This window comes from Phyllostomus discolor, chromosome 4 (assembly GCF_004126475.2).
Source record: "Phyllostomus discolor isolate MPI-MPIP mPhyDis1 chromosome 4, mPhyDis1.pri.v3, whole genome shotgun sequence".
In the NCBI taxonomy this organism is placed as follows: Eukaryota; Metazoa; Chordata; class Mammalia; order Chiroptera; family Phyllostomidae; genus Phyllostomus; species Phyllostomus discolor.
In genome coordinates this window covers 76,752,855-76,765,274 of record NC_040906.2, presented here as the reverse complement: position 1 = coordinate 76,765,274, position 12,420 = coordinate 76,752,855, and the positions used below count along the sequence as shown (strand labels likewise).

Genomic DNA, 12,420 nt, shown 5'->3' with positions numbered 1-12,420 from the left:
TATACTCTCAGGTAGTGATCTGAGTGTTATGAGGGCAGCTGGGGGCAGGGAGGAGAAGTAGAAGTGTACTACTCAGGATCATCTGGGAAGGAAACACTGCAGAGACGGCATCTGAGCAGAGTGAGCCTCACGCAGAGGTGAAGATAAGCCCAGTGACTATTCAAGTTTGTACTGCATTAGAGCATTTGACTCGGAGAGAGTCAGTGTTGAAATTTCCTTTTTTTCTTTTTTGGTCAAGAGAAGAATACATCACCAATACTTCCTCTCCTTCTAAAATCTCCTAAGAACAGGCCTGGCTGATATGACTCAGTTGGTTGGACCATCATCATATAATCGGAAGTTTGCCAGTTTGATTCCTGGTTGGGACAAATTACCTGGGTTGCCAGTTCAATCTCTGATTAAGGAGCCTATGAGAGGCAACTAATCCATGTTTGTTTTTCTCTTGCAGTGCAGTGTTTCTTTCTCTCTTTCTCTCTCCTTCTCTTTCAGCAAAGTGTGCATCACATTGTTTCCAAGAGGTATGAGAGCACTTCTTTTTAAGGAAGCCCCTTAATGGGGACTTATCTAAAAACAGTGTCCCCAGAATGATCATTACAATTCCAAATTATCCAAAAGATCCCCTATTTTTTTTTTCAGAAAAGAACAAGATCCTAGACAAGGACTACATGGAATCTATTTTGCCTTTGGATTCTCTAAAACATCTTAAATGTGTTCCCAACAGTTGTTTCAAAATACCAAGATTAATGTTTCCCGTTTTTAAAAAAACAAGATGGATAACTTACCATGAAGTTTTGGCAAAGAGACAGAAACAGAAAAGTACAAACAGAAATAGAAATTAAGTGTGCATAATAAAGTTGGAGAGGTCAGAATGTAGTGAGAGCAAAGTTCACACAACAGCAACTTCCCCAGCAGTCTGTGGTCGGTGAGAAAATAGCCACTTTAGTCATCAGTTTGAGATCCGGGATCAATTCTAACAGTTCTTTTACACCTTCTAGGGTTAGATAAATTCAGACACAGTTCAGAGGTGAGCTCAGGATTTTGTGTACAACTTCGTATGAGCATTTTCTCAAGCTCTCTCTTTGCAATAAGTTTAAAACTTTCCTGCTCCCAGAGGCCTACTTTCATTTTCCTCTGGCCAAAAAACTGAAATTATAATTTACACTTTTGTTATGAACCTCATGTGACTGTGCTTGCTTCTGATGATGCAAGACATCAGAAAACAAAAGCAACCAGAGTCATACCATCTTCTTAGAACCATTCCATTATCTGGCTATAGAGAAGTGCTTTCTTACTCAATGATTCAGGTGCATGTGCAGCTGCTGCTGGTATAACTGTCACCCCTGTCACAAAGTTGACTGGTGATCACCATGGAAGATCACACACACACACACACACACACACACACACACAGATGGAAAAAAGGCCTAGAGTACTTCCCTACCCGCTCTTTATCTGGTCCTTAGTAGTTCTCTAAGAGCCAGGAATGGAATACGAGGCTCCTCTTGGAGTGCTTCTAGGCCACACACCACATATTGGGGGATTTTTGGCTACCTTAGAAAACAAGACAGGAGAGATTTCTCTCAGGTGGAAACAAAATTAAAAACTCAATGTCACTTTGGTGATATTTCAAAGTCTTTGTTGGTTTTCTTCCTCTATAACCCTATTGACATTTATTTCACAGACTTCTCAGATTATAAAGTGCTACTCAATGCACTGTAGTTACATTTAGTGTGTGTCAGGGTGGGGTTTGCTTCTCCATGCTAAGTTGTGTCTTAGACTTCTCCGAAGTATCAAATACAATAATAGGTTTTTGTGGTTAAAGAAAAAAAATAACACATCTAAATTATATTTAAAAAGAAGAAACACTTATTTTAAAATATTTTTAGAAGAATGTTATTAAGCTAGTTTTTCAGAATTGGTCCTCAGGAAATTGGAGATACAGTGTTCTTTGTGTCATGTAATGAAAGCAGTAAGTCCTGGGCTCATTGGTTTGCTTCTGGACATTATTTGTATAATGATAAAATGTTTACCTAGTTCTTCAAAAAACTATGCTATCAGAGATTAATGAACATAAACATTAATCCCATTTAATGAGTATTCCAAATTGCTAAATTCAAATCAATATTGCCAACAACCAGAACAACCAAAACCTAATCACATTAATATCACAAGTATATAGATTATAACAATTTTACAATTAGATTATTCTTATCCAACAAATTCATATTAGCTGCTTATAATTTTCTTGATATTAGTAAGGTTCCAAATATACAAAACATAAATGAAAACAAACAAGCTGGAATCTTTCTGCTTTACCTCACTAACTGTAATGTAATCAGCAGCAATGTCATGTTCACCGATCTGCAGAAACATGGTGTATCTTTAAGGAGGGTATTTTCTTTTCCTTTCTTTTTTTCTCTTTTTTCTTATTAAATTTGAGAACAGAAGCCTTCGGTTAAAAAAAATTAGGTTAGATTTCTCAAATGAGCAGTCATAATGTGTTGGAATTTTATCCTAGGATTTTTAATCAGAAGAGCACTGTGATAATGCACCTATATCTACACATCGCATGACTTTTTAAAGGAGTTTCTTCTTTTCATATACATATGGAAGAAAAAATATCTCAAATATCAATTCTTTCCAAACAAATAAGCAAATATATTTCTTGTTAGTGGTTAACTTCTACAGAGAGATTTTCTTTTTATTCTCTACATTTTCAATAAAAAAAACAGCATTAAAATCTAGCAGTCACAGCAAACAATTATAAAAAAATGCTTAACAAAGTAACTTTTGAGCAATCATAATCCTAGGTTTTGAGTCAATTTTCCTTCTTTATATCAGCTTATATCTTAGACTGTTGAAGTGTGTGACAGGTAGAAAGTGAAATCTCTATGTTCAACAGTAAATAAGTTAATTCAAACTAAATTATATTTTAAGAAATGAAACATTTACTTAAAAAAATAGATCAAGCTAAACTTCTAGTCTAATAAAAATATATAACTAATAATATTCCAACAATAAATATTAATTATGTGGAATGGATTAAATTTCTGCAATTTTGATAAGAAATATTTATACTCATTTCACACACTGAGAGTCCTATTTAATGTTGGCTTATATGTATACATTAACCCCATGACATACATATAAAGATACACATTGGTACCTGATAGATGAGATCATTAATATTTGGATTTCTTTTAATAACTATTTTATTTAAAAATATTCTTTGTATAGATAAGTCAGTTTAAATATTTTTAGAATTTACTTTGTTTTTCATCAAACCATTCACATACTTCTAGATTTTCTCTTTAATTTGTAAAAAGAAAAATACTTTTGAGTTACTTTGTAGCTTTTGTATCAATCTGCATAAACGAAGCTGCTTTCTGGGTTAGACTTAAAACATATAAATAAACTAAAAGAGAAAGCAAGTAAAGCTTAGAGTGATGGACATTTTTAATGCATTTAAAATGTTACTCAGAAGCAATCAAGTGAATTTTCAGACTTTTGAGCTCTATAGCAATCATATTGCAACTTTTTTCAAGAGGTGAGACTTCGAGCCAAATGATTCTAAGACTTTTGGCTCAAGGCCTAACTGAGGTAAGACTTGTTTGTAGAAAGCTGACACTCTTGAGTTCTTAGACCATATGAGGTCAAGTGAACCTTTAAGGAGGCTGTTACAGGTTGAATTGTGTTCCCTGAAAAGTCATGTGTTGAAGTCCTAATCACTACTACCACAGAATGTGACCTTAATAGGGTTAAAACAAGATCATTAGGGTGGGCTCTAATCCAATGTGATTTATGAAGAGGGAATTTTTAGAGACAGACAGGGATACATGCAGGGAGGACTTCTGTGATCTGAAGACAGCCATTTACAAGTCAAGCACAAAAGCCTAGGACAGATCCTCCCCTCACAGCTCTCAGAAAGAATGAATCCAACACCTTGATTTTAGACTTCTGGCCTCAAGAATGGTGAGGTAATACATCTGCATAAATTAAGATTAAAACAATGCAATACATTTCTATTGTTTAAGCACTCTGTTTGTGGAGCTCTGTTACGAACGCCCTAGCGAACCAACACAGATGGCCTATAACAGAAAACAATATTCCCAGACCAAGGAGGATTTACAGAAGACAAAGACTTGACTGACGAGTCTTTGAGTGCGATGAGTCCAGAGCAAGTGCTGACTGCTGAAACAGTTTTTTCTTGTCAAAATGCAATGAGTACAGGGTTTGATGAGTTCGGAAGCCAGTGAGTACTGAGGTATGACTTTACACATTTGGGTGAACACCAAATCCTCAAAATGCTAAACATTTATCAACAGAAAATACCCTGAAGAACAAAAATGACTGGTTTATGTCAATCAAGACATGGCTTTGGAAGAAAATAATAAATGCAATAAATGTTCTTATAAAGAAGACTCTCCCAAGACCATGAAGATATATTAAAGAAATCATCCAACAGGGCCTATAAGATGTTGAGCTGTGCAACAGCCAAGCCACTGGCACTGAACAGTAAGAAGAATTTTTGTGCTTTTCACTAAGATGACATGAAAAGCAAAGAACAAAGCTCCCACCCGTCCCAAAGCAAAAGCTTTGAAAGCAAAAAAACAGTGACAAAAGGCATCCCCAGCCACACAGAAAAAAGATCTACACATCATCCACCCCTTGATGGGCAAAGACTGTAGCTCTGAAGGCATCCTAAGTATTCTCAGAAGAGTGTCCCCAGGAGAAGCAGTCTTGATCACTATGCCATCATCAAGTTTCCCCCGACTACTGAGTCTGCGTGAAGATAGAAGACAACAATATACTTGTGTTCATTGTGGATGTCAAGGCCAGTAAGCACCAGGTCAAATAGGCCATTAAGAAGCTCTGTGACATTGACACACCCAAGGTCAATACCCTGATCAGGCCTGATGGAGAGAAGAAGGCCTATGTTCAACTGGCTCATGACTATGATGCTTTGGATGTTGCCAACCAAATTGGGAGCATCTAAACTGAGCGTAGCTGACTAATTCTAAATTTAAAGAAAAATAAAACAAAACATGCTCTCATCTAGAGCCCTAACATTCTCATAGATATTTTCCAGAAGACTCTAAATTTGGACTCTAGCTATAAAAGAACAGCACATGATTATCAGTAATGATTGATGTGACAGGCAATAACAATTATCATAATAATCTTGAGGATGGGAGTCAAAGTCTCATAGCTAACCCCAAGGTCTCGCAAATAATTGGTATCCTAATCAAGGGCCTTTCCTTGGCACAAACGCCAAATAACCCCCAGACACTCAGGGAACATATAAAGAATCCTGTGACTGACGAAGATCCAGAAGCGGATTACAATTTGAGAATGCTATGTTCAGCTTATTTCCCTTCCCTTCTATATAGGATATGGAAAGCATTCCTGGGTTGCAACAAAGAATAAAGAGGAGGGAGAGAAAAAGCAAAGGGAGAAAACTCCGATCCATATAATTATAAACATAATATATATGTACATGATGTATTCTTTGTACGGCAGCTGTCTCAGTACCCTCAAGGGTTCTTTACTGCTGTCACTTGAGTTCTATATTCCTCCCTTACCAAGCTATCTTAGCTATTGTTTCTCATAGTTGCAGATGGGGGAAATGGGGAGGTGGTGATTGTACAGTAGGTATGTATAAAGGTGAGAGATTATTCTTCCTGGTGCCAACTATTCTTCTCACATTTCTAATCTAATTATCATTTTTTCCCTAAGAAAACAAGCCATTCTGGCAGTGCTGTTGGGTGGAGGGAGAAGGGAGAAAAGGAGAACAGGGATGGGGGGAGAAAGAAAATGAATCTGTATCATCTACCAGTGTGGGTCCTGCAGGAGACATCACACAGGTGGATGCATGAGTTTTAAGCAAAATTTGTTTGAAGAGCAGAGATATGAGAAAAATTAATGCTAATTCATAATGAGTCATATTTTGGGTTGGCATGAGACTACATAACTTAGCTTAAAATTTTTCTTTTCTCTCAAATGAGCACATTTTAAAACTGACTTTCTAAATAAAAGAAACCTACTACCTATTCTTCCGTAAAAGCATCAGCAGTGAAATAACAAAATTAATACAATGGGGACAGAGGCCTGCCTGAGTGCTTGCCTCCTCATCCTTGATCAGCCATGGGGCTGACACAGAGGACATGTCTCATCCTCCATGTGTATTTATTCGAGTGCTTAGTTGGAATTTGGCACATAATACACCAATGTAAAGCCCTGAATTCTAAATAAAATCTTCCAATATTTGTTTTCTAGCTCAATAAAAAACTGTTAATGAATCCAATTTAAATCTGAGAACAATATTTACACCTCTTTTATTGGGTCAAGTTTAAATGGTCTCAATGAAAAAGAGGCACAGTATCTATAAAAACAATCAGGCTGAGATAGATTGTATGTCTTTAAAAAGTCTGGAATATGAGGTAGTCTAAAGTAAAGACAAATATATTACCAAATGATTCAAAGAAAATATAAGCCAGAAGTTACTTTTATTTTCCTTACAGTTAAGAGAAATCTTAGTAGAACACTATTATAAACATGTGTATTTCTAGGCTATAGTTTAAACATGTGGATTGATTGCTAATGAAACTGCATTTTGTACTGTCAGGAGAGTAGTAATACAAACAAGTCACTAAAGTTCTGATTTATTTGAAGAAGAATTAGATAAAGAGAACAATATTTGCCTATATGTATTGACACTATATGTGTATAGATATATAGAATGAAAAAAGTAAGAAGCCAATTCATACACTTGAGACACATATATAATCATTTAGACTTTTTTTTAACTTGGCATATCTGTAACATTGATTATTTAGGAGGCCAGTACTTGCCTAAGTTCTGGTAACTTTTCACTGTAACTGGTGAGGCTGATATACTTTCGGGAAAATTATTGTTTTTAATACTTTTCTAATTCCTTTGAGAATTTAAGATTGAGAGTAATTGATAATTTAAAATTTTCATGGAACAAATTAAATATGAAAGATCTCAGCAAAAGCTTCTATAGGGTATAAGTTATATTTTAAAGTATAAATGAAAAAAATGAATTCTTTTTCACAGAACCTAATGTTATCCTTGGAAGAAACTGAAGTTACTTATTATCCTTCTTGAAGTTAATCATGTTAATTGTTTGCATTGGATTAACAATGCCAAATGGAAGAATGTGAAGTAATTGAATAAGCATTTTGTACATTTTCTTCTATTTCAGTTGATTTATCATTAGTGAATAAGGATGAAGATGCCATCTATTTCTCCGGAAATTCTCTTGGCCTTCAACCAAAAACAGTTAAAACATATCTGGAGGAAGAACTACAAAAGTGGGCCAAAATGTGAGTATGATTTCAAAAGTTATCACTCACCATCTCATGTTAGAATTTCAAAATTCACACTAGATTGTCTAATATTTGAAAAGGTGTATAATAGAATTTTAGGGCAGAAAAGAATTTTAGTGATCATGTTTTTCAACACTATCATTTTATTGATGAAATAAATGAGGCTCAGTAAAAAAGATCATATGGCAAGTCACTGTCAGAGTCAAGAGTAAAACTTTAAAATATTAAAAAAATTAAGTCTCCTTCCTGACTTGTCACAGTTCAAACATATATAATTATTTTATTTTATTTCTTTAATGAACTAATAAAGGAGTTAACATTTAGGATTTAATTTAGTATTTTTATGATTAGTCCTTGGCTAACCTCTATCATAGTAATTTTTATAAATAAGGAAATAAAATTATTGAGGGAGGTGTAAGAAGGTGAGTCAAACAGAAGGCATTTTCTTCCCAAACTGAGCATGATTATGGGGAAGATGCTCCAATGGGGCTCAGCTAAGCAGCTTCATTCCGACCATGCAGGGATCTTAAATCAGGGTCCATTCTTTTCTCCATCCCTTCTCTTCTACTTTTAATTTTCTGCCTGAGAAAACTTTCCCACAATTGATTTACCTGAATGCTTACTGTCTTTAATCCAAAACTTTTCAAACACCCTGATATCCCTCCTGAATATCCATTGTTTTAATAGCTAGTTTAAAGATGTCTATTTTCATTAGTTCCATATTCTTAGCTACATTAGGAATACCTAATCTTATGTACTTGTTGTAGTTCCTCACTTAACTACTGATAAAGCTGAAACTAGAAATACTTTCAACATATTTGTAACTATTTAAAATGTTTTACATATTTAAAATATTAAAAATAAATAGAAATATTTTAAAACATTTTCTGATTCCAAAAAGTAGTTATGAAGGGGGAGCCAAACTTGAAGGTCAGAAACAAAAAAAATTGAGGCGAATGAAATCAAACCATGTGAGAACTCAAAAGGCAAAACACTGGGATCTCATAGAAAGCCAGAATGTCTGTTCCATCTCTCTTTATTCATTATGTCACTGGCTTTATATACTTGGAATAGTATCTGATCTTTAAAGTTAGTTTGCAGCTATTAAATAACACTGCAAAGTTCTCAGTTTCAGTGGTTAAAATATGTTCACAACTTAACACAAAAATATAGAGGTTTATATAATTTATTAAGTGTATTATAACTTTATCCACACACTTTTTATGCATACATTGGAAAATAAATATCACTACACTTGGAAGCATTTTGTACTAGCAAGTTTTAATATTTTTAAAATGATAGTCAGAGTTAATAGAAATGGATAATATTCATTTTTGGCCTTAATGTAAAAGACAGCAGAGAATTAGGTTGAATGAATTTGAACTTCAGAGAATGTCCTTGACTCTTGGATATTCAATCAGCTATGCTGTGCATTTTTATCCTCTAGGTACTTTAAAATATGTTGCCTTGCTATCCTATTCATATCCTTATGATTATCCTACTTTATTAAGGGAATGGTTGATTATTTCAAGACTGAAGTTATATTTCAGGAAAGTGTCTCTGTCATAACACTTGCCCTACTACAATTGCCTTTTAACTTTACATTTTTCCTTGTGACAATAGAATATTGCATAGTCTTAAAACTCTTTCCTAATTTTTTTAAGACAGATGATTTAAAAAGAAGGTACATTTTAATGCTTCAAGCAAAACAAACTAAATTTTTAAAAAGATAATTTCTTTTGAGCAAAAGAATAGGTAGCTAGTTTGCATGGCTTTGCTTTGTCATTGCTTTGTTTATCTGTTTTGCTTTAAGTGGGTCTGGCCAAGTCAACACCGTGCCCCTGCTTGCCCACCAATGTCAGTGGAGTGTGACATGCATGACTGCAATCCTGTGACCTCCTACCCCATCTTTCACCTTTGACCTCAAAAGCATTTGTTATTTCTTTGCTTCTAAACATTTAGTTTAAAATCTCATTCTGACCTTTTCCTTTCCTAAGGTTCTGTTGGGAGGAAAACTTTTATCCCACCAATTCTAGCTCTTTTGGTGGGGGACCTCTGCATTAGGTTAACAACTACCAGATTAACAAAAGAAAAGTTTATTTCACATGCAGAAACACTCCACAGGGAGCAATTCCCTGACCAGCTGGGAGTACAATCTTTTGTACCAAACCAACAAAAGGGGCTAGTTTTAGGGCTTCAGTAGGAAAGTACAGAAGGTTCCATTAGGGCTTTTCATGTGATGATCATGTGCAGTATCCTTCCTGGCTGGAAGCTCCAAAAGAGGGAGACTGATGGCAACTGAATTCACACCTCCTGTGCTGTGTCACCCACCCTCTAAGGGGAGTCAATGGCAGCTGTATTTTTGCAAGGCTCTGCTTAAGTTTAGATGCTGTGTCTTTGGCTACTGTTTGTTCACATGCTTCATTTTAAAGTAATCATACCAATCTTGTGAGCTGTTGTACACTGAAATTGTTTAACAGGAAAAAATAATGTTAACAATTTATAATCTTAATAGTCATAAAAATTACAGTGCTTTAACCAAGTGGGATTTTGCTCTGGAATAATAGTATCAAGTCTCTGACTGACCATCCATGACCTGTAAGGCAGGAAATGCCATTTGGTTCATGGTTGTCATTTTCCATGTCTTAATCTTTTATGGCTTATTGCAAACATCCTACCTGCTTATCTACTACCTACCTATAAAAAAATCACTCATCAAAACGTAGCTTGATCTCATAATTCACATGGCACAATCTTTGAGTGTTATACTAAAGAAGGTCAAGACTAGAGGATGCTTGAGATACTTTAGGACCCAAGTGATTTTTTCTAAAACTTCAAGTTATTCAAGGCAAAACTAAAAATACAGCACTTACCTCCAAGTTTTTATATGCTTATTGTTATTTCCCAATATCACTTTCAACTCTGTCATTTTTCTAAATTAGATTAAAACATCTACTTTAGAGAATGTATTTGTGATGTGAAATTACAATACTTAGATAATATTCTGAAATAGAAAACATTTAGGGTGATTTGACCCATTAGATATATAATAATTATCAGCAAAATGGTCTTTGATAACAAAAAGAAGCAACAAGATCAATATGCAATCAAGCAAGCTGGGGTCCATCCATGTGGCACCTTGACCCATGACCCAAAAATTAGTGTTGAAGGAAGCCGGTTTTTATTTACAGGATTCCAACCTCGGGGCAAAGGGTCTGAGAACACTTCTGTTCAGAGCCCTCTTCTCCCACATAACCCAGCACTTCCCTTTGTCCCCAACAGGCTATAAACCAAAAACATGCCCCAAAGTTCCCCATCTCCTTATCTGTTCTTAAGCCAGCTGTGCAAACAGTTTTCCGTCCCCTCTGGAAGGTACACTCATGGGTTTCAGAGTCACCTCCTCTCCCAACAGCTCTCTCCTTTAGGATCAGGGGTACATTGTCTAGGGAACATGTGCCTTGTCACACTGGATCATGGTAAAGGCCAGGTAGGCACATGTCCCAAGGGAGTGGCTTCTCTGTACATCCCTCAGAGAAGCAGAAGTATGCATTTCTGGTCATGGTTAGGTACTAATGCACCACCCATGAATCTGTGCTTGGTTAGGCAGGTCCCTGCGCAGCTCCATCAGCTCTCTGGTTACACCCTCTCCTCAGCCCATATGGCTGCCTTCCTCACTACATGAGGCCACATGGTGGAATCCTGACTCCCAGCTGGCATGGCTTCTACCTTACACACTAGCTGTCATTGTGGACCACTTCACTATAAACTTTGTAACTGCTCGCTGCTTCTCTCAGGCCTCAGGACCAAATCCCCTTTTAGCCCCCATGGTTGTTTCTCTACTCTTTTGGCACTCATGGCAGAATTCCCTTTCTTTCAGCCCACCCTTATTTTAAATGTTTGACCTGGGACTTCCTACAGGACCTCACATCTGGGCCCTCCTACAATGTGCTACTTTTTTCTGAGCTTCTATATCTTTTACCTTCTTTTGGCTGCCATCTTTGGTCAGGGCATGAGTTCCCCATGACACAAGGAGATACCAGGTCCCTGCCTCTCACACAGGCACTGTATAAACTCCCCCAGCTACACCCTGAGTCACTGTATGATTTGAAAGTCATGTAGTCCTTTTGCCCTGAGCAGCTGTCTGCTTCCCTTCAGGAAGGATGTGGCTATCAAGTTTCCATTGTTGTGAAAAGTATCTTAACTGCCACATCATCTGCTCTTGCTTCCCCAAACCATGGGCTATGGTAAATTTCTCCTATATTCTGGGGACCCATGCTTTGCACCTTTTTACAAATATGTTTGGACCCTGTGGGTATGCTAGAATGAGCAGGCAATGAGGTTAAATAGCTTTTTGAGAACATTTTCTATTAAATATTTACTAACAGTCTAGGTTATGTCAAGGAGAATAACATGGGTTAATAATTATAGTGGTAAAGTGCAGCTAGAAGGGAAAGATACATAGCAATCCTAAAAAGCAAAATTGCAACTTAAGCTATGTATATTATGTCCCTAAGTTTTCATCACAATATTTTAGGTCTTTTGTGTTGTCATATCTGCTAGATAAATGGTTTTCTTTCTTTTCAAAAATTTGCCATGGTTGTGTCTTTATAGGAATTCATCTAAAAAGGTAACATTTTACATAAGATTATTAAAGAAGAAAATAGCCCACTGAGTTACATATTGGGAACAAACATATTGCTTGGCAGATAATAACTTGCTTTATATGGCAGTGTGTATAGAAGGGGCACTGGTGAGACCTGGAGGAGAGGTGTTCTCCTACAGACACTGCAGTTTCCTTAAATGTAAGAGTTCCTTTAAGAAAAAGAAGAGTATTCTAGCCCTGGCTGGCATAGCTCAGTGGATTGAGCTCGGGCTGGGAACCACAGTGTCCCAGGTTCGATTCCCAGCCAGGGTACATGCCTGGGTTGCAGGCCATAATCCCCAGCAACCACACATTGAAGATTCTCTGTCTCTCTCTCTCTATCTCCCTCCCTTCCCTGTCTAAAAATAAATAAATAAATAAATAAAATCTTTTAAAAAAATACAATTAAAAAAAAAAAAAGAAGAGTAT

General features: G+C 36.2%; 1 protein-coding gene and 1 long non-coding RNA gene across 5 annotated transcripts in view; one reads left to right on the top strand and one right to left on the bottom strand.

The window, feature by feature from the left end:
- The window catches only part of KYNU (kynureninase), a 96,473-nt gene that overhangs the window by 13,698 nt on the left and 70,355 nt on the right, over positions 1-12,420 (top strand). For all 4 annotated transcript variants that reach the window (XM_028510056.2, XM_036023542.1, XM_036023543.1 and 1 more), the window contains one exon: positions 7,226-7,346. In XM_028510056.2, coding sequence (XP_028365857.1) covers positions 7,226-7,346 — 121 coding nt within the window. The remainder of the gene's footprint in view (positions 1-7,225; positions 7,347-12,420) is intronic.
- Positions 9,012-11,734, bottom strand: LOC118500119. The gene is made up of 2 exons (XR_004902650.1): positions 10,306-11,734; positions 9,012-9,802 (listed from the first exon to the last, which is right to left on the bottom strand). It is a non-coding gene; the product is annotated as an uncharacterized LOC118500119 (long non-coding RNA).